Source organism: Amblyomma americanum, chromosome 10 (assembly GCF_052857255.1).
Source record: "Amblyomma americanum isolate KBUSLIRL-KWMA chromosome 10, ASM5285725v1, whole genome shotgun sequence".
NCBI classification, from domain to species: domain Eukaryota; kingdom Metazoa; phylum Arthropoda; class Arachnida; order Ixodida; family Ixodidae; genus Amblyomma; species Amblyomma americanum.
This window is the reverse complement of record NC_135506.1, coordinates 54,304,296-54,324,109: the sequence shown is the minus strand read 5'-3', so window position 1 is coordinate 54,324,109 and position 19,814 is coordinate 54,304,296. Positions and strand designations below refer to the sequence as shown.

The 19,814-nt window shown below is 42.5% G+C and overlaps 1 protein-coding gene across 1 annotated transcript in view; it reads left to right on the top strand.

Moving 5' to 3' along the window:
- Positions 1-19,351, top strand: part of mib1 (E3 ubiquitin-protein ligase mind bomb 1) — a 500,932-nt gene extending 481,581 nt beyond the window's left edge. Inside the window, exons 18-22 of the mRNA XM_077640740.1 lie at positions 15-93; positions 1,591-1,677; positions 5,674-5,787; positions 10,265-10,386; positions 14,853-19,351. Coding sequence (XP_077496866.1) covers positions 15-93; positions 1,591-1,677; positions 5,674-5,787; positions 10,265-10,386; positions 14,853-14,993 — 543 coding nt within the window. The 3' untranslated portion in view covers positions 14,994-19,351. The remainder of the gene's footprint in view (positions 1-14; positions 94-1,590; positions 1,678-5,673; positions 5,788-10,264; positions 10,387-14,852) is intronic.
- The last annotated feature ends 463 nt before the right edge of the window (positions 19,352-19,814 follow it).

The following is a 19,814-nucleotide window of genomic DNA, read 5'->3' as shown; positions in this document are numbered from 1 at the left end:
AACATTGACTGCAGGTGGAGGAATGCGTTGTCTGCTCGGACAAGAAAGCGTCGGTGCTCTTCAAGCCTTGTGGTCACATGTGTGCCTGTGAAGGTAAGGACGACATGTTCCAATGTATTCTCACAGTACCATAGGAATTTCCGTATCGGCTTGATTACCTCCTCAGAGTTCTGTTTGAGCAGTGCTTGTTTTCAAATAACAGAGATTTTGTAAGGTTGAGAAAAGATAATAAGGGGACACGTGTTGACTTTATGTGTCGACTGCTCCACAGTGAACATTAGAAACAGTTCCAGTTTTTTTTTATATATTTTTCATCCTTGTTTGCACATATACGTGCTTTTTTTTTTGTGTGTCTGCAAGTGAGATTGTCGTAAATGCATATTTATGAAAATGCCTAGAGGCCTTTGTGAAAATGTTGAAGCATAAAGGTAGCTTCTTTGACATCGACTTCACTGGCATTGAGTTTTTTTTAGTTACTACATTTCCTTCACTCATTCTGGAAAGGCGACCCTACCAAATGTAATGATAGGGGCTTGAGTTGTTTTTTCTCAGGCACATATGTCACACATGGACGTAACAGTTTTGAATCGGTGGATGTCATTGATATAGATGACTCCCTCAAAGGCAGAATAGAGAGGACCTTGTGTTCAGCTGATCAAAAGTCTAGTGTAATATAAATGCCCCAAATAAAACAATGTGGGTGTGTGTCGGCAGCCTTGGTAAACCAGCACTGAGAGTGCAACATAAATAAGGTGGACATTTATGAGTACTAAGGAGCAATGTTTTCAGACCTCCAACTGAGCACCTGCAGAGAACCATTAATCTGTTTTAGCCTTTTCTTCGACAATAGCTGCTTTTTCTCTCGGCAAGGCATCTGTCGAGTGCTTTGTAAAGGTTGCTCATAAACTCCGTTTTCCTGAAAGAAAGTTTTATCTTGCTTTAAGAACACAGTTTACCTGGCTGCCTGCAGTTCGCATTTAGCATGCCTGGCCAGAAAAAGCGCCTGCGTGTCAAAATTTGTTCATCTATGCTCTTATTTTACGGCTACTGTTTACGTCGAGCAACGTCCACAAATTAAATCGTTCACGACGGCCTTGACTTCTTTATAATCTGGCCATAGGAAACCTAACTGTTCAATTTATTAAGAGATTTTAGCTTCGCAGAATTCATCTTGACATAAGTTTTTTGAGATGTGTGGCACTAAGCCTCCACCACAACGTAACCCCCCTTATGTAGCCATGTTCATCTTCAGTCTTGAAAAGCTTAGTGCAGCAAGGGGCAAGCAACAACACAGGAACTTTTTTTCTTCTTCACTTCTCTCACATGTTTCACGGACTCCTATGTGTATTCTCTCATGTGTTTGTCGTTTGTTGCACTAAGTATTTGAAAAAAACAATGGACCAATCTGTCCAGAAAGAAGTATCACTGAAGTTGAACTTTACTATACTTTATGTATACCGCAGCTAAGCTTCATTCTTTTACTCTTTCAAAGTGTTAAGTCCATTGACTATAGTGACGTCACAGCGATTAGCTTTTGCAGATTTCCCGCAGCACAACTGTCGCGGTTACTTTATCGGTACTACATTTCAGGTTGTGCTGCCCTGATGAAGAAATGCGTCCAGTGTCGTGCACAGATTGACAAAGTCGTTCCCTTTGTTGTCTGCTGTGGAGGCACTGGTAAGCACATCAGTCTTCTACTTCTTTAAATTCCTCGCTCGTCTTGTTGCTTTCTCAATGTACACTGCAACGGAGTCAAGGGGTTTCCAATAAAAACACGCTGACGAATGCAGCTATCGGTTGCATTCTTCATCGTAATTCAGCACTGCTGAACCATGCGGCATTTTTGAGCACCCCTTAAAGTCCCACACCCTATTCAAGGGGTATTGCTCAAGGTGTAGAACAATGCAAAAGGTTGCACTTGGGCATGTGGGAAGAACTATGTAGCTGTGATCAATTGTGCTGAAGCACTTTTTACACCAGTTCACACTTGTTGCGTACTTGTTTTGCAGAATGGCACGAACACTCCGTTTCATCACTGGCTGGCTTTGTGTGTGATAGCTACATCTTGTATCAGAGCAAGCAGAGCGCACCAAACTGAGCACAGGCCTCCATTCTATTTTCACTGTGCTGTGCTTTGCTCAGTGCTCTTTTTATGAGCGAGCTTTAGCCCAGTTGGCCAGTTCTCCCCCTTGGGCCAGTTGGCTTGAATGAAATCGCAGGGTTCGCGGATGGGGAATAACCATGACTTAACCGGATTAACCCTGGCATCTTGAAAATTGGCCGACGCCATTGGCTGGAGGCCTTCTTTTAGGGGCATCTGCCGCTTCGTTCTTGAGTTGTGTCCTACTATATAGCATCAATCTTTCTATTGAAATGTTGCCAACTCCAACTCCACCTATAATAGGACTGTCATAATGCATGTGGGGGCTCTGTATAAAATGTGATGGCTCCGTATAAAATACAGAACCATAAAATGCAGCTGTATTTAAAATCGAACAAATATTCTAGGGCGCGGGAGTCGGTTATAGCCAAACTCATAGCTGCCAAAAACTCGTATGTACATAATACATTAACACAGTATGGCTGCACATTTGCTTTGATCATGAGGTGTAATCAAAACCCCAGTGGCTTTTATCATACATGCAAAGTACAGAGGACACAGATTACCCGGGTAATTACTTAGAGCGGGCGAAAGAAAAAGTGAGGGAAAAGCTTGCTTTGTGGCCTCAGCATCACTGTGGCTTGCATGGGCTCTGAATTTGTGAGACTTGCCCATGTTGCAGTTCTATGCTGTTGAGGCATAGACCAACACCAGTCTGTAACATAAGCTAGAAGTGGTGGCTTTGCTGTCACTGGCTTGGCTGACCGGGGTTAAAAACTGGAGTTTCACCCCGTAGGAATGCGTGTAAACAATAGTTTTCGAAGCAATTTTTTTTATTTCACAGTAAGCCTACGATGTCATTCTTTCATGAGAAAAAACTGTGTACATTCTAGGACTGAATGGGAAAGTATGAAACATCATTTCAAAGGCAGCATATTTTTAAAACTTCGTGATATGTGCATGTGGGAGTCGGCCCTTGTTGGGCATACAGGGCGAGAGTGCTACCCATAGCAACACACATAAGCGAAGCCTTCCAGAATAATTTTCTAATTTCACAGAGTGCCCATGGAGGAGGCTGTTCATTAACAGTTGATGAGTACTTTGAAGAAGAGTGTGGCAAAGTATGCTGTGTCGTTCCTTTTAAGGGAGTAATTATACTCATTAGCATCCACGCAACCGCAGCCGTATGGCTACAAAATAAGCTGTGCTGGTTTCACAGAAACTTCATAGTTGAAGAAAAGGTCATCCTGGTCTGGGTTTCAAACCCAAGACCGCTGCCTCACCGGAGCAGTCGCTGTGCCAGCTAAGCCAACTGAGATGGCCAGCGTATGGTGGGCAAGAGCGAATTGATGACACCTCGAAATTTCAACTATGTGGGCCCAGTGTTTTGGGGAATCCTCAGAGGTGGAGTAGATTTGTATTAAAAGAGCAAGTGCTCATTAGCATCATGTCATCTCGAAGCTGTCATTTTAAAGCCTCGCGATAACTGCGTGTTGTGAAGCCGGACATACCTCCATAAGGCACTGCATCCGCTGGGTGTTTCTTGGAATCGTGCAAGCTTCTTGTAGAGTCCAACATGTCGCTGCATGCGCTGCATTTGCTCACTAATAGTCATTCAAGCTAGACAGCCTAGACAGGTTTACATTGAAGACAGTTCCTCAAACAGCACAATAAACGAACTGCACACAGTAGCAGGTGACAGTGCCACTAGATTAACACTGTACATACAAACATAGGTAGCGCTCACGTATGCCGATGTCGGAGGCGGCTGAGTTTATTGTCTGCACCATCGTCTGCTTGTGTGTGGCTGTCTTTTGCTCGCTTGCCATGGCAGTTGAGAACTGCTTTTTCATGAAATGCTGTCTAGCTGACTGCTGTCTGGTTTGTACTGCTGTATTGGTGAACAAATGAAGTGCACGTGGCAGCATGTCAGACTCGACGAGAAGCTTGCGCGATTCCAAGGACCATCAGCAGATAGAGTGCATTATGGAAGCAAGTCCAGCTTCACAATACACAGATATTGTGGCGGTATAAAAAGATGGCTTCGAAATGACATAGTGTGCTTTGTCACACTCTTCAAAGTATACTCGCCAACTCTTAACAACAACTGTGAAACAAGAAGAGTATTTCGGAAAGTTTTGCTTACATGTGTTTCTATGGGTCGGACTCCCGCCCTGTAACCCCAGCAGGGGTGAGTCCTGTGCATATGTATTGCGGTGCCATAAAAGTACATTGCATTTGAAATGATGTTCCATGTTTTCATGTTCAATTCTAGGATGTATTCGGCTTTTCTGCACAAAGGGACAACATCATAGCGGCACTGTGAGATTAAAGAACTGCTTTGAAAACTTTTTTTTACATGTAGTCCGATGGGCCATAACCCAGTCGTCTACGGCATCCGCAAAGTGCCCCCTATTTTTGTAAACAAGGTGTATTTTTGTAAACATGGCTCTTGTTTGATCATCGCCATTCACTTTCTTGTGTAGCTAAACCACACTCCACTTTCTCTTCTTCTCACTGGCCATATATAATCGAAATTCATGTTCTGTTATTCTGTTGCTCCATAAGAAATGTGTGAGCAGTGGGCCTACACAAGCCTCAGCTATTGGCCTAACTAGTTTTGTGAACAAGTTCTATGCTCAGTTAAAAAAATTAAGAGCAATAAAAGCAAATGAACATCACTTCAAAGCAGAAGTTCTCTAACAGGGTTCCTTGGAACCCTTGGGTTGCATTAGTGCTCTTTAGGTTTCCTGATCACCTAAATCCATGCATGCTTCAACCCTCATATTTCCTTTATCCTTTTTTTTCATCTTTTTTTTTAAGCAGACAATGGCTGTCCATTATTAAGGACAGCCCATCCTTAGTAATGGAATCTATGCATTTTTTGAATGGTCATGTGTCTGTGCTCTCTGCTTTGCACGCATGATAGCCAGGCAGGGATGGAGGCAGATACACACAGGGTTTATCAACACCTTTTGATGCGTTCCCCAAGGCTAAGAACTTCTGCTTTAAAAGGACCCTGAGAACAAATTGAAGTTTGGCTGTATCAATAGATTACGGCGTTCTAGTTCACGCTAATTTCACTGAAAAGAGAGCTTTCATAAGCTATAAAAGGTAAAAATTTGAAACACAGTTGTGCCGTAAGCATTTTTGCTAGCAAACTTCAGTGCGTCAAGACTCCTTTTTATGCAAGGATCCCTGCAGCTTGGCTACAGTGCCGGTCATTTACAAATGGTGATCCATGTTAGTCTTGATGCCATAAATTTGAATCAAGTACCAGGCAAATTTTAAATCCAATTTTCTGCATCTTTTGCTGCTGGACAAACATGAGCACAGCCAGAAAGCACCACAGAATCGATTTTTACTATGGACAAAAATTGGACAGAGTTGCTCTCGATGCCGCTTTAGTTACAACATGAATAGACATCATATAACACAGGGTGAACATCACGGAGTGAGGCTGGCAACGTTGCAATGCAGCGCTCACTTTTGCTGATTGGTGCCGAGACGGCTGCTTGCAGAAAGCATCACTGTAAACAATTGCTTTCGCATCATTTTGTTTTTCCACCCAGCTGGAACCGAGGACCCTGAGACCCGGAAGAAGGTGGTGAACCTACGTGGCCCCACGTCCAAGTCGGACATCCCGCTCAACATCTCGAAGTTCCCCACCGACAAGAACGAAAACTGTAAGAGCCACGTCTCTCTCTTTTTCAATGACTGTTCAGTTCTTTTTGCTGCCTGCACAGTGAATTGCCTAGTTTTTGAAGTGCGCAGGCCAAGACCATTAAACGAAGAGAAACTTACTTAAGAATTTGTATCATTCTGCATCCGCAAATTTTGTACTCTGTGCAGGTGCCAGCTGACATATATATTAGCTCAGTTTAGATGGAGACCTACATTGTGGGGTTTTAATAGCGAGGATGAATACTTTTTCCCCGCTTAACCGCGACTGGCACTGTTCAGTGCCACCGGACCCCACCCCATGGTTGCGTACGCTACCAAGCGCACGCCGACCACAGTGGGCCTTGCTTCTAAGGGGAACAAAGGGACGACACTCTGGCTGATACAAACAAGGCATTTATTGCTACAGCAACAGTAACGCCAGCTAGCAACAAAACACGCTAAGGAATCGAGGTCGTCCGACTCACCAACAAGGTTACAAGCGAATGTTCGCCCACACTAGGGCAGGAGGAAACTTCAAAGCCGGATGGGATGAGATGCGAGAGCACATTCTCCCCGCCACTTCCTCGCCTCGCTGAACAGTCGGAATGCGGTGACGTTTCCCAGCCGAAAAGACAGTCGTCTCCCCCACGCACGCGCACAGCAATCACGTTGTCTGTGGCGCTCGTGTAGCTGCAATGCCAGCGCCCTCCCTTGTTAGTTAAGGTAACTAACTAGGGATGCATCGCGGGGAAGCAAACCACAAAGGACAGCGGGGCAAGTCCCCACAACATGCAAATCAGCAGCTGCTTGCACTTACTAGGACTTACTAGAAAAGGTCACCCAACGGAAATTCAATTTGCCTCCACGTAACAGAAAGGCAGATTAAGTGATCTTTTCTTTCAGTTTTTTTATCAAAGGAATCTTATTGGACAACTTCAAATGAAATGTATACAAAGACACTTGGATGAATAACTTTTGTGGCTCTTTGCTGGCTTCACCTCTTTTTTTTTCTTTTGCCAGTTGCCATATTTACTTAAATGCAATTAAGAAGTGACAGAGCTGGCCCTCTTGTTATACAGTAGGCTCTCCTTAGGGCAAACTCAGTTAAGACAAACTCTCATCTGTTCATGTTGTCCAAGATGAACAGCGAGACCATTGAGGTTGTTTTCCATAGGACTCAATTTTTAAAAAAAAAACTTTGCTTAAGATGAAATGTTTTATGTTTTTTTGATTGATACGAACTTTTGCAACGAACACGTACAATAGTGACCCTGCACAACGGCACTGTCAAGGAAAGAAAAAATGTATATAAAATGTTTCTACACAAGGAAGCACACTCCGACAAGATGGCTTCCGCGCACCATCGCGGAAAAAACTTGAGCGAACACTTAAGCTCCACCTCAACGCGTATGATGCGATAGCATTAGTGGGCCCCCTCAGCTGCTTGGGGTCCTCTTTGTGTATCGCTTTGCAGACACGGGCACTGTTCGTTCTTCTGAGTACAATGCATTAGAGATCCCTTCTGTGCAAGTGCTCTGTTGCCTAGGTCCTGCCTACATGGCAGTATGTGCACAATTGGTCATTCTCTACGTTACATTCACAGATCACGGGGAGTCCTCATACGACTACAGGTGCAGTGATGCAGCGACTAAGCGATGTGCCACTGCCCCGGAAGGTGGCTGTTTCAGACACAGCAACTGATGGGGCCTATGAGACCCTGGTTGCTCTTTCCGAGCATCCGCTCGCGACCAATCATTAATTTAAGTGCCACCTGCCAGGGTGGGTAGTTTGCTCCACAATCAGTGGGTAGGTTGTGATCGTGTCACAAAGTCACATGGCCTGGGTGCCATGTGGGCCCCCTGCTTTTCTCGACACGCCAACAATGCCAGGATTGGCACTGAGCGGGGCCCTTAACGTTGTTGGATTAAAACTGCGGAGAAGCCTTCTTATGGGAGCGTTTTTTTTTTTGTTAGGGTAAGCATACTTGAAAAATTTTAAATTAGTTTTTTGTGGGAAGGAAATGACGCAGTATCTGTCTCGCATATTGGTGGACACGTGAATCCTGCCATAAGAAATGGGATCAAGGAGGGAGTGAGAGAAGAAAGGAAGAAAGAGGTGCCGTAGTGGAGGTCTCTGGAATAATTTCGACCACGTGGGTATCTTTAACGTGCACTGACATTGCACAGTGCATGGACACCTTTTGTGTTTCGCCTCCGTCGAAACGTGGCCACCATGGCCAGGTTCGAACCCAGGAACTCCGGCTCAGTAGCCAAGTGCCCTAACCACTGATCCACCGCCATTGGTGCAAAAAGGGCAGAGCAATTTCACCACCCCCCCCCCCCTGCACTCAGCTTGGAGATCTGACATGACCACATATCGCCATTGTGCGCATCACGTGCAGCGCGTTACCTCCAGCAGACCTAAAGGCACGGAGTGCGCCCACTCTTTCTCTTTGGACTTTAAATTTTGGTGCCGAATCAGTGCAGCATTGCAATGCACATTGTATCATGGCGCAGAGATGGCCAGATGTTGGTGCACATTGCCTGCGGCATGCGAAAAGGTGCATGGCGCTCCTGCTCATGGAGTTGATAACAGCTATATGCTGCAGAATGTGCGAGATAAGAGATGCATGCTACCCTGCTGGAGGTGCACCCTCGAAGTACTCGGTAGTAGGATGGAATAGCAAAAACAGAATAAAAAAAACACATACAAATAGCAGCTGCTGAGGCATACAGTGAGATAAATAACTAGGCCAGTGCAATTTTCAATGCGAGCTTGTTTCATGCCCTCTGTGCGTAGTTCAATAAATACTCTATTTGCAATTGTCCTTTCTCTGAAAGACTGTTTTGTTCATTGTTTTCATGGAACAGGAATATGGACATATCTAGCATACTTAGATATCTTGTTACAGTTAACCCATGAACTGCCAAATTAATTCCCAAAGAACACACCAAAATCATCAAATTGTTTTGGTGATTTTTGGTGAAAATGATTATTGTCAGGCTTAAAATGTGCTAAAGGCGAAAAATGCTTTCCATGGAAACCGCCCTCTAGTGTTGAGAACTACAGCCAACGCAATTGCCGATGGTAACCCATCTTTAGCAGTGGAGCAGTGTAGCATCAAGCTGGACGAGTGTGACTCGTTGATTTTGATACAGTCTCCTATGACAAGTACAGCTCGGGGTTGGTGGTAAAAATGTTAAGATGAACATCTGTAAAATAGTCATTTTTCTCTGCTCTGTGCCAGCAAGAGCAATCCTTGCATTACATTTGTGGTTGTTATGCATTCAAGTAATCAAGCAAATAAGCCATCCTTCGGCCCAAAAGTGTACAGAGCAATTTCCGCCACATGGAAGAGATTTTAAACATGGAAATGAGCATCGTACATATATACATTGGAAATTAGCTATGAACACTTTAGACTAACATTGTTGCCACATCAGGTTCTTGTCCAACTCAGTCACTTTGAACCATCTGTTAGCCAACCTGCAATCAGCAATCACAGTCACTAAAGGAGTTTCCCCTGGTGAGCATGGTCTTAATGAGTTCAGGTAATGGACAGCGGTGAATTTTTTTGTCAGCCACAAAAAGTTTGCGAAAGCTCCACAGCTAGCTTTCCTTCATAGCCATGTGGCTGCATTCAATTAGATGTTAATTAGCTAGTATTTCTTTATTTGAAGTTATTTGTCCCTGATCTACATTTCTGGCCTTCTGCAAACTACATTGTACAGCATGGCCTCACACATAAGTGAATACCTGATTAGTATTCAGTCAGCAGTTAGTTTTAGGTTTGAGTTTGATTGCTATATGTGTCCGCATCAAGCTTGAAAGCTACTTCACAGGTCTACAAAGCAGTTTTTATGTGTCGGAAAAAGTCCCATGTAAGTTCAGTAGTGGTGTATCAGCCGAACATGTCACTTTTCGACTACCACTGGAACTAGTGTTTAAGTAAGACAAAACTCTGGCCCTTGAGTGCAGATCTTAGTTTTTGTTTTCTGTTGTATGAAACTGTGCTGAACACAGCCTTAAAAAATATCAGTATTGTTTTTACATTATACAGCATTACAGCAAAAATATTACCTGTTGTACAGAACTTTTTAAAGGGGCTTTGTACACAACTCAGTTTCCAATTTGGTCGTACTACCTTGATTCGCAATTTCACACCTGTCAATGCATTTTATAAGTCATGGTGAGTTACACCACTGTAGCTTGCCATGAGCCAGTTCCTTGCAGGTTAAAATATGTCTCATATGCAAAAATAGTAACTAGCTAGGCTTGTCAGTTTGTTCTGCAATGACATCTACTGCCACAGTGCAGCAAGACAACAAATGTTCGCCTTGTTGACATTTCATGTCCTAGGTTTCAGCCACATTCTGTAGTAGGACAGTGTTTCAAACGCCTCACAGCAGCAAAGTGTCTAGCTGGTTTTACTCTTTGTGCCATATTAGCTATTCCTCCTAAATTTGTAGTGCCTTTGTTTCTTTTTTTATTGTTGTGCAGCCCTCCCCCCAGCTCCTGTTCGTTCTGGAATGCCTGGCCAGTTGATGAACAATGGTGCACATGACAACACAGTCAATGACTTCCAGAAACTGCAGCAGCAGCTGCAAGACATCAAAGAGCAGGTGCGGTGGCAGATATTGTCCAAGTTGAATTCCATGCGAGACTGGTGTTTTATTTGCAACCTCCCTGCCTTTCCGTTCGTCTTTCTCTCTCTCTCTCTCTCTGTGTGTGTGTGTGCATCGGTCCCTCATTTTTGTAGCAACAAAGCTTTGCTAAGGTCAACGTTGATCTAGCAGACCTTTACTAGTTACTAGTGGCGAGCCATACTCACCTGAATTTCAAACTTGTTGTGCTTGTAACTGTAACATGCAAAAAATAAAAACCAATTGCTGAGAGACCAATCAATCACGGTTGGAGGTTGTACAATTGCTAGCTGTATTGTTATCTTGGGCTGCTCTATTTTAATGATTATTGTGACTTGTCTCTGATAGTGGAAAAAAAAATCAAATGATTGAAGAAATTTTAATTCACAAGTCTATACAAAAGTTAGGATAAATGAAAGTGCGAGGATTTAAAAAAAAAAACAGTTGAAGTCAAAGACTTAACCGAAACTGAAACATCCCTTAACTGAAACATCGTACGCACTGACATTTTGACTGTAGAAGGCTGCAGTTGAGCACAGTTTTTGCAGAAGCTGTTGCAAAAGTTAACGGTTGCTGTGAGTCAGGTTACAGTAAACAACTTCATGTAAGAAAGTAAACTTGGTTCCCAGTGGCTTTGTCTTCAAGATGACCTTTGCAATGCTTTCAGCTTTGACTTTAGCAAAGCTTTGAGGTAAAAAAACAGATGTTTCATTAACATGAAACCCAATGATGTACCACACTCTTCTTTTCTCGCTCTGCATGTTTCATTAACAATGTTGTCACAGTCATAATCATTGACAAAGGAAACAAAAAAGGGTGGTGCTCATGCTGGGTGCTGCTTGCCCCTAACTGTTCAACTACACCATTGCTTGTCTAACCCAATGTATATACTGCCCCATTTTGTAACTACATCTTTACATTACAAAATATTTAGTTGCAGCACCCAGCACAATGACTTCCCACTTTTCTGTGATCTTTCCTTGAACACTGCTGTGCGCATTAGTTGGACACTTACCTTCTGTGATGACTTCACGTGTTAAGCCTTATCCACATAATCGACATGCCTTATGCATCTAACTGTTGGCACCTGCAAATGGGAAACTATTTGGAATATTCACAGCCATAAATTCACATCATCAACCAGTATATGTGGGACATATGTGTGAAAAAAAAAGGGGGGTGGGAGCCAGCCGGCTACTTGATAACTGATGAAATGCAGAGTGCTAAAAAAATGGACGAACCAGCAGAATAACATGTGGACATGTGCTCACTTCCCTAGATGCATCCATGCGTTCAACTTGTGTCATCCATGCTCTTTTTAGTGCTGCATATTTCACAGTTTACAATGCACCAACTGACACAGCAGACAACTTTAAAGGGCAGTTCCGGGAATTTTTTTAGGTTTCCATATTCTAATGAGACTTGTGCTGTAGGTTTTTCTCGCATTCCTGATTACTAGCACCACGTTTGGCAGCCATGCGACATTTCATTTCAGCTTAAATCAGTTCTGAAGTTTTCCATTCTCATGGCCTTAGTTCATGTAATTTCTATGAGTAACACTGCATCTTCAACATCACAAAATGTTAATATGCACTTTCCGCTTCAGTAACAAAACTTTGAGGATTGTATTAGGTCGTGTCAAGCATTTTATGAAAGGGGTTATCATTTTTAGCCACTACTTCAACCATTCAACGCACGTGCAAATGTTTGGATGGTCAGCACTGTTTAGCGCTGCTTATCATCCCTGTCCACGAACTGAGTTTCGGCTTAGGTTTGCTGTTTCCGCTTTTTTGAAATTTCTTCTACTCAGTATTTTGAAAAAGCGTTTTGTTGAAGAGAAAAGACTCAAAGAAATGTGATGGGGTTGGGAACTCAGAACGTTAAAAAAAAAAAACAGAGTTGCTCTTTAATAGTATGTTTTACCACCTTGTTACTTCCAGAAGATGCACTACCATTTCTAGGGCCCATGGGAGATGGGAATGGACAGACTCTTAGACTGCCCTAGTGCACAAGCAAGGCAGCTGGAAACATCGATTTACTCATTAATGTTCAGTCAATGATTATTTCTCAGGTCAAAGTCCAGACATCATTTCCCAATACCTGTGGGGTACTCTTCCTGCTCTGGAGAAAGCTACACTATACACTTTAAATTTTTCTCAGCATAAAAGTAAAATCAGAGTTGGCTCTTACAGGTCAGCTAGGCGCTACCTGGTATGACAGACCTCTGTGCATTGTATCTGTCGCAGCAAACATTTAACCAATACTATCAATGAGCTATGCTGTTAAACTAACGGGATATGTTTCCTGTACTGCAAAGCTGTGTAAAGCAAAACGACACTTGTCGTCACCATAGGGTGCACAACGAAATCTATATGAGCCGTTTTGCAGTTTTTGATACCTGCACTTGGACTGCATTCTCAGATATTTGCTTCTGGCAGTAGTTCCGGCTTCGCATGACATGACGTCTAGTACTGAGCCCTGCTGCAGAGAAAGTGATCACATGCGTCAGTGCACTTTTTAATGAGAGAGCATTACTTGGGCCATTGTGCGAAAACCTTGTCATCATCAGAAACAGGTGACCGAAGCGCTGCACACAGATGACATCATCACCCCTCCTGGAACAAAAGGCCGCCAGCGCCCCCCCCCCCCCCCCCCCCCATAATGTACCTCAAAGTGCGATTGAGATGTCACTGACCCAGGGAGCCAGTTATGTGCCTTTCCATTCCTCAAAATCACAAGTCTAAACCTGCCCCTGGTTTTGAGAAAAGAAAAGGCACATAACTGCCTTAGTTCGTAAGTGGATGCCACCACCTACTCAAAGTGCGACTGATGTGTCCACTGACCCAGTTATCTAGTTACACTTGCTCTCGCATTTACACATCACAAGAATTGCTTAGGTGCCCCCATAATTTTTCTTTAATTGCTAATTAATTGGCCCCGATTCTCATTTCCACGGTGCAGTTAGCCAAACATATGATGCTCGTCAAATATCCAGCTTTACATACTAAGTTTACATTGAGACTGAAGAGTGGTTGGGACACTTTCATGTTTTTTTGAGCCATCTGGGCTGCTGTCATTTGGTGCATTGCTCTCATACACAGCACATAGTTTGCATGGCAATCACAGCTTGTAAATCGGCACTCATTTGAAAAGATGTTTTGTGGAAGTAGTGCACATTTACTGGCAAGCTGGCAAAGTGATATTGAAAGGAAAGGCAAAATTTCTTTTACTACGTCTCAGTCTGCCTGGTGCCCCAGCCAATGGGCGTAAATGAAAAACCATCCCTCGAAATTACTATTCCAGGATATGGTCTCAGGTTATTTGAGAAGTGGTCAGCTTACTTTCAGCAAAAACTGCATATTAATTAGAATAAGTACCACTAATTAGACTATTGAGCAGACAAGAGCAGGGAAATGAGGGGATGAGGGGCTCATTCCGATTTTCATACGAATCAAGCCAACAATCATTGAAACCAAGGAATGTAATAAGAAACGTTAATTTAACCAAGGAAGGCATATGCTTTTCCTGTTTTCAGTGAGTGTTAGCTTCATTCATAACTAATTAGGCTTAAACTAATTGCATTCTTTTTCACTCAGAGCAATTTACAAATTAATGTAATTTGCTTCGAGTAGTAATAAAACTCATGCATTTCATTTACCTTTACTGTCTAAAAAGAAGATTGAATGACACAATTAAGTTTTTTGACTCTCATGCATTTCCCTAACACACGAGGCCATATATGTACAAAAAGAATAGTACAGAAGTTTTCAAACTGAGGTTCAAAATTCTATGAACAGAGCACTTTTAAACTACACTGAAACAACTAAAAGCAAGCATTCCACAAGCTTTATTCATTTTTGACAAAACTTCAAGATTGTGAGTACCAAGAATTTGGATCTAATTGAATACACAGTTGGCTCTTGATAATTTTATTTCAAAGGAGGCCACTAATCGGTTTGAGTTATGCACAGCTCAATTTAAGGGAAGCCTTTTTAAAACACTTTAAATTCATTCGGCCAAATTATCAGCTTGAATAAACCAAAAACACAAATTAGGCTAGTTCAAATTAACAGATTCCACTCTGGAATGTTTTACTGCGTTCACACAGTGGTAGCCTAATGGTCTAGGCTTCTTAGGTGTATGCGGGGGGGTGCAAAGTTCGATCCCCGTTTATTACAGGTACCGACCAGTTCCCAATGGGCATGCAAGTTTTCCCCTGTCCTGGTTCTCGACTTCTCAGGGGTAAAATTCTTGAGGAAATGGATATTTGACACCACCTTGTGAAAACTATCTGGGGTACTCTGTGACCAAGCTGCCATTGCGCCATTAAAATTGAATAATCACCATCGTCATCATTTCATATATGCTCAGATGTTTTAAATTACTGAGTATCTGTAAAAGCTTGCTGTTAACCTCTTAACCTTGCTCTTGGCGCGTCACCGCAGACCATGTGTCCCGTGTGCCTGGACCGACTCAAGAACATGATCTTCCTGTGTGGCCACGGGACGTGCCAGATGTGCGGCGACCGCATGTCCGAGTGCCCCATCTGCCGCAAGTCAGTCGAGAAGCGCATCCTGCTCTATTGACGGCTCTCCTCCCTGTCGCTGCCACTGCACGATCTCCAATCCTTGTAGTCACGGCAGTCTTGCTGCAGTCTTTCTGGATGGAGGTAGTGCGTTGATGTCGTCAATACCTGTGTAGTGCATAATGCGTTGATGACATGGCATTTCTTGCTCATGTTTTACTGCTTTCTCTCCCAAAATACTAACATGTCTTCTGTGCTGTGTTGATGTGCATAACAGTTGACTTAGATATATGGTACAGCCATCCTGCCCTGCTTTCACTACACAAAAAACACAAAACACTGGAAGGAGTAGTGTTTAAATGAGGGACTTAGATTTACATTACTGTATGTGCCTCATGATTTAAGAAATGCAGTTGTTGGTATCGATCAGAAAAATTTTGAGTTTAGCGAATGCAGTCTTGATTAGGCAAGCAATTCTCTATTCCTGGTTTGGAAAATAAAAAGTTGATTTATATGCTAGTAAATGTAGCAACTAGCCTGCCTGTGAAATCTGATTCTCTTTGCGAGTGTATGCCTCTCGTAGTTTTCTTGGACTTTGTTTGCTCTGACATCTTGCTTGTTCAGTACGAACTTCATTTATTGATGAAGCTTTATTTTCTTTTTTCTAACTTCAGCTGTCTGAATTTTTACTACTGCCACACTTTTTACTATGTCTCTTAGCAACATGGCTTTGTAAGGAGACTGGCAATGGGCTTTTGCTCATTTCCACTCTGGCGCAAGTCATCTTTAACACAGTTATCTATGTGATATCCTGAAGTTTTCCTTTTGAAGTGGATGAAAAGAGTCTCTGAAGTTGCCCGACAAGATGCTGGTCTCTGTGCATGACAGCAGTCATGAAAAACGCAGAACATTTGGTATCAATTATTCCTTTTTATTTCAGGATAATATGTAAGAATCAGTTATCCATAACTTCCTGCCGTTTATTTTTTATTTTTCCTCTCTCTCTATTTGAAGTGCCTGACGTTTTTTTTTTTTTTTTCAACTCGCATCAGGAACAGAAAGGAAACGGTGAGAGACCTGGGGCAGGTCTTGGGGTAAAGCACGATGTCAGTTGTGGAAAACCTATTTATTCTTGCTCCTTATTCAGGTGTGCAGCATTAATACAGTGTGGTTGCATAAACAGATTATCTTACCAGATCAAATGTATGAAACTGATATTGTTCATTTCTTCTGTTTATTAGCACCTACTTGCTTATCTAATTCCTGTAAGCTCTACCACTGACCTCACAGTAGCTACCACAATGCCTACTTTTGCTTGAGATTCATTTTTGTATAATCATTTTTTTTATAGAGGTTATAAGCATAAGATATTCCCATCTTTGTTTGTCTTTTTTCATTTTTTTTTTGTATTTTTGCAGTATGTTGTCTGCTCTACAGTATCTCTACAGTACGGTATCTCTAGAGTCTGAAAAACTAAGCCGTCACACCTAGGAATTTCTTCTGAACTATCCAAGTGCTGCAAGAGGTTTCCAGAATTCTCCCTCCATTTTTATTATTGTAGTGGACATGTTGTCGTTGTTGTGGGTGTGTGTCAAATTGCGTGAAAGTGTCAGGAGTCCTACGGGGTGCTACGAAAAAGCACAGATGAGTGTATAACTGCATGCAAGTACTGACCGTTGACGTGTTGCACTGTGAACTGTGCTTCCATGAAATGCACTTTTTTACTAGACTGTGAGCACGGTATAATTGAATTTGAGTGCACTGATTGTATTCAGTAAACATCGTATGGTTTTCTTGTACTCCATTAGGAACTCTGTGCTGATAATGGTAAACCTGCTTGCTGCGTTCGTTGTGTCGGAACACTTGCAAAAAAAACATTGTAGAACATTGTTATATCGCCAGTTGTTACATATGAAGCTAGAAGACAACACCGACTTGTTGTCAGACTCCGGTATAGTACTCATTTGATCCCAACTCCTTATGGGATGTTGTTTGTTTACTTGGGTATTTACTCAGTTCTTATCAGAAGCATTGGTGGTCCCAAATGTTTGGAAGAGGCTGTGGTGTGATGATAAATTAGTTTAGTATTTTTTTTATAGAGTTCCCATGTAATGATTGACTCTGCAAATGTTCTGCAAATCACTTCTCATGCTATAAGTACAGTAGAACCCCGCTATAGTAAACTCGGTTTAGTAAAAACTCTGATATAGTAAAGTGAAGCTGCAGTCCCATTTCACCTTCCATAGAAGACTGTAGATTTTTTTTTCTGTTATAGTAAAGATTTTTTCGAAGAAACGGCTATATTAAAGAGCGTCTGGTCGTGGTGATGTACTTCCCGCGGAATGCTGGCATCGAGGAGCGCGCGAAGTCTAGGATCGCAAGGCAATTTGATACCGAATGCGCTTTTTGAGGTGGCTTCACCACCTAACTGGAAAGCCGCGAGGAGAAGCCAACTTTTCGAAGCCCTTGAGGCTGTGAGGAAAATGTAAAGCTGGCTGTCGGCGCGGGCTGCTGAGAAAGGGAGACAGTAAAAGTGCAGTGCGGAATGGAAAAGGGAAGGAAAGTGCGTGCGTTCAAGCACGGCAGCGCGAAACACGGGGAAGCAGCGGTAAGAAGCCGAGGCGCCACAGAACTGTGTAGACGGCTTTGCCACGCTTGACTTTGTCACGCACGTTTCTGAACTACTGCCTCTTAAATGACGCTGAAGGCACAGAAGACGACGCCGTGATCATGGAAAGCTTTGGTTTTCGCATGGTATTTTTGTAACCATGTTGTATTTGTGTAAATGCAGTACTTCCACAAGATGTAAACGAAAGCATGATAACGTGTGATAACTGATAATAATTATCACATATAGGGACGATGAGAGCAGGGTGTGAAGTATTTCTGATTGTTTGTTTTATTAACCAACACTTCGTGCTTAGTAACCAGAGAGCATATAGTCAGAGCCATGCCATCACCTACAACTGATATAGTAAAGACCCTGATACAGTAAAGATTTTTGATGGTCCAAGCTACTTTACTACAGAGGGGTTCTACTGTATTACACTGCAGTGCAAAATCAGCCTTGATGCAAAACTGGCCAAACTGTTGCAAGCCTGTTAATCTTAGAGATTGTTCTTGCGCTTGCGGTTGCGTGTCGGTTGTGAGCGTTGCAAACAGCTATTATAAGTGACAGTATTGCGAACCTTGTAGACTATGTGCTCGTCTTTCTCCCGAGTGAAGAAAATATTTGCTTCATATGGTGCATTTGCTTTGCGTTTGTAAAGTGTGAGCATTTATTTCTCCAAGAAGCCACCTTCTTTATTTTAGGATGAGTCTTTTGTTAGCACCTAACAGGATCTGCGAAAGATCTAATCTCATTCGTGTCTGTGCGAGTGCTTGGTCACTTTTCACCTTCACACAAAAGGCTGGGTTGATTCATTCATGCAGTGTGGTTTCAGTCTCCTGCCAGGCTTCTTCATTCAGTGCACTGTTTTTTAAGGATTATAAACTTTTCTACCTCAACATGCAATGAATTGCATCTTCATAGTTCTTAAAGTATGTGAGGACACAGCAGGATTTGCGATGCCTGGGATGACTTCTTTTAGCACAGTCGTGTGTGGCAAAACAGTAGCCTGTTCTAAGGGAATGAACGACACATGTCATAGCTTTCTTTTGAAGTTGACATCATTTTAAATTTGCAACCGGAGCTATATTTATTGTCGCTGAATGTCACTTTTGCAACCATTTTGCACTGTGTCTCCGGTGGGATCAGTTGCTGTATGCAGCACATTCTCGCAAGTTCTACACAGTAAGCATTAATATGTATTTCGGTAAAATGTGTGTTATTTGGAATTCCGTAAGACAAACGAATGAATATGCCCTGGCTTATGATGAGTTAACAGTTTGCTCCCAAGGTAACACCTCTGATTTATTTTATACTAACAGCACCGTCAATAGGTTTTTTTGAATATGACCATTATTTTGTGCCTTAAGCTGTGGTCTGTGAATGGGATTGAACTGAAAAGTGTGTTTACTAACCAGAGCGTAAGCCTAAACGAATGAGAATAGTATAGGGATTTGATGATTGCAGATGCCATGTTTGGATACCCCGACTGCTCCGAGTGCGATTTCAATGTGTTTTTTGTGATTATTTTTGTCAGTAGTAAGCACTGCTTTGCTTCAACTTTGTCGCTCCTTGCACCATTTCGCGTTTTATTTTCCTTTTCACAGGAGTGACTTTATTGCGAATATTCTGTGCCCTTAAGCCCTGTATGTGACCTTGAGTTGCTCGAATTTGGAGTTCCATTTCTGACGCTTGATTGTAGGCTTTGGAGATCCAAGTCACTGCAGTGCCTTGTGGCTGCATTTTTTTTTCTTGTCGTATTTGTATTGTGTTGCGTGGAGTGCATAATAAAAGTGGTTTGAACCACCTGATTGTGCACGGCCTCTGACAGGCATGCAAGGAGGAGGACCAGGGCCATGAGACCCACCTTTCCTTGTTACAGCAAAATGGTATCTTGGCATCTTTTCCAGGAAATAAAAAAAAATCCTGGGCTTTGTTTCCCTGAGGAGCAAGGATGCATAGTATAAAATAGCAGCAACAACCACTGCTGAGGCTTGGTTTGGTATGTGAGGTTTAAAGTTCAGAAGCTGCATATGGGTTATGAGAGATGCCGTAGAGAAGAGCTTCGGACTGATTTTGACCTCCTGCAGTGCGAAAAAAATAGAGAAAAAGGAAAAGATTCAGTCATCACACAGACAAAATAAAGTGGGAAGGGAAACTGTGAAGTCCATTGTTCAAGGCAGCCACCATTTTTCTTTTTTTTTTCTTGTACCATTTTACAGCCTGGCCACTCACTTTGACACTGTCAATATGATTGCTTCTTTCGTTCAAAAC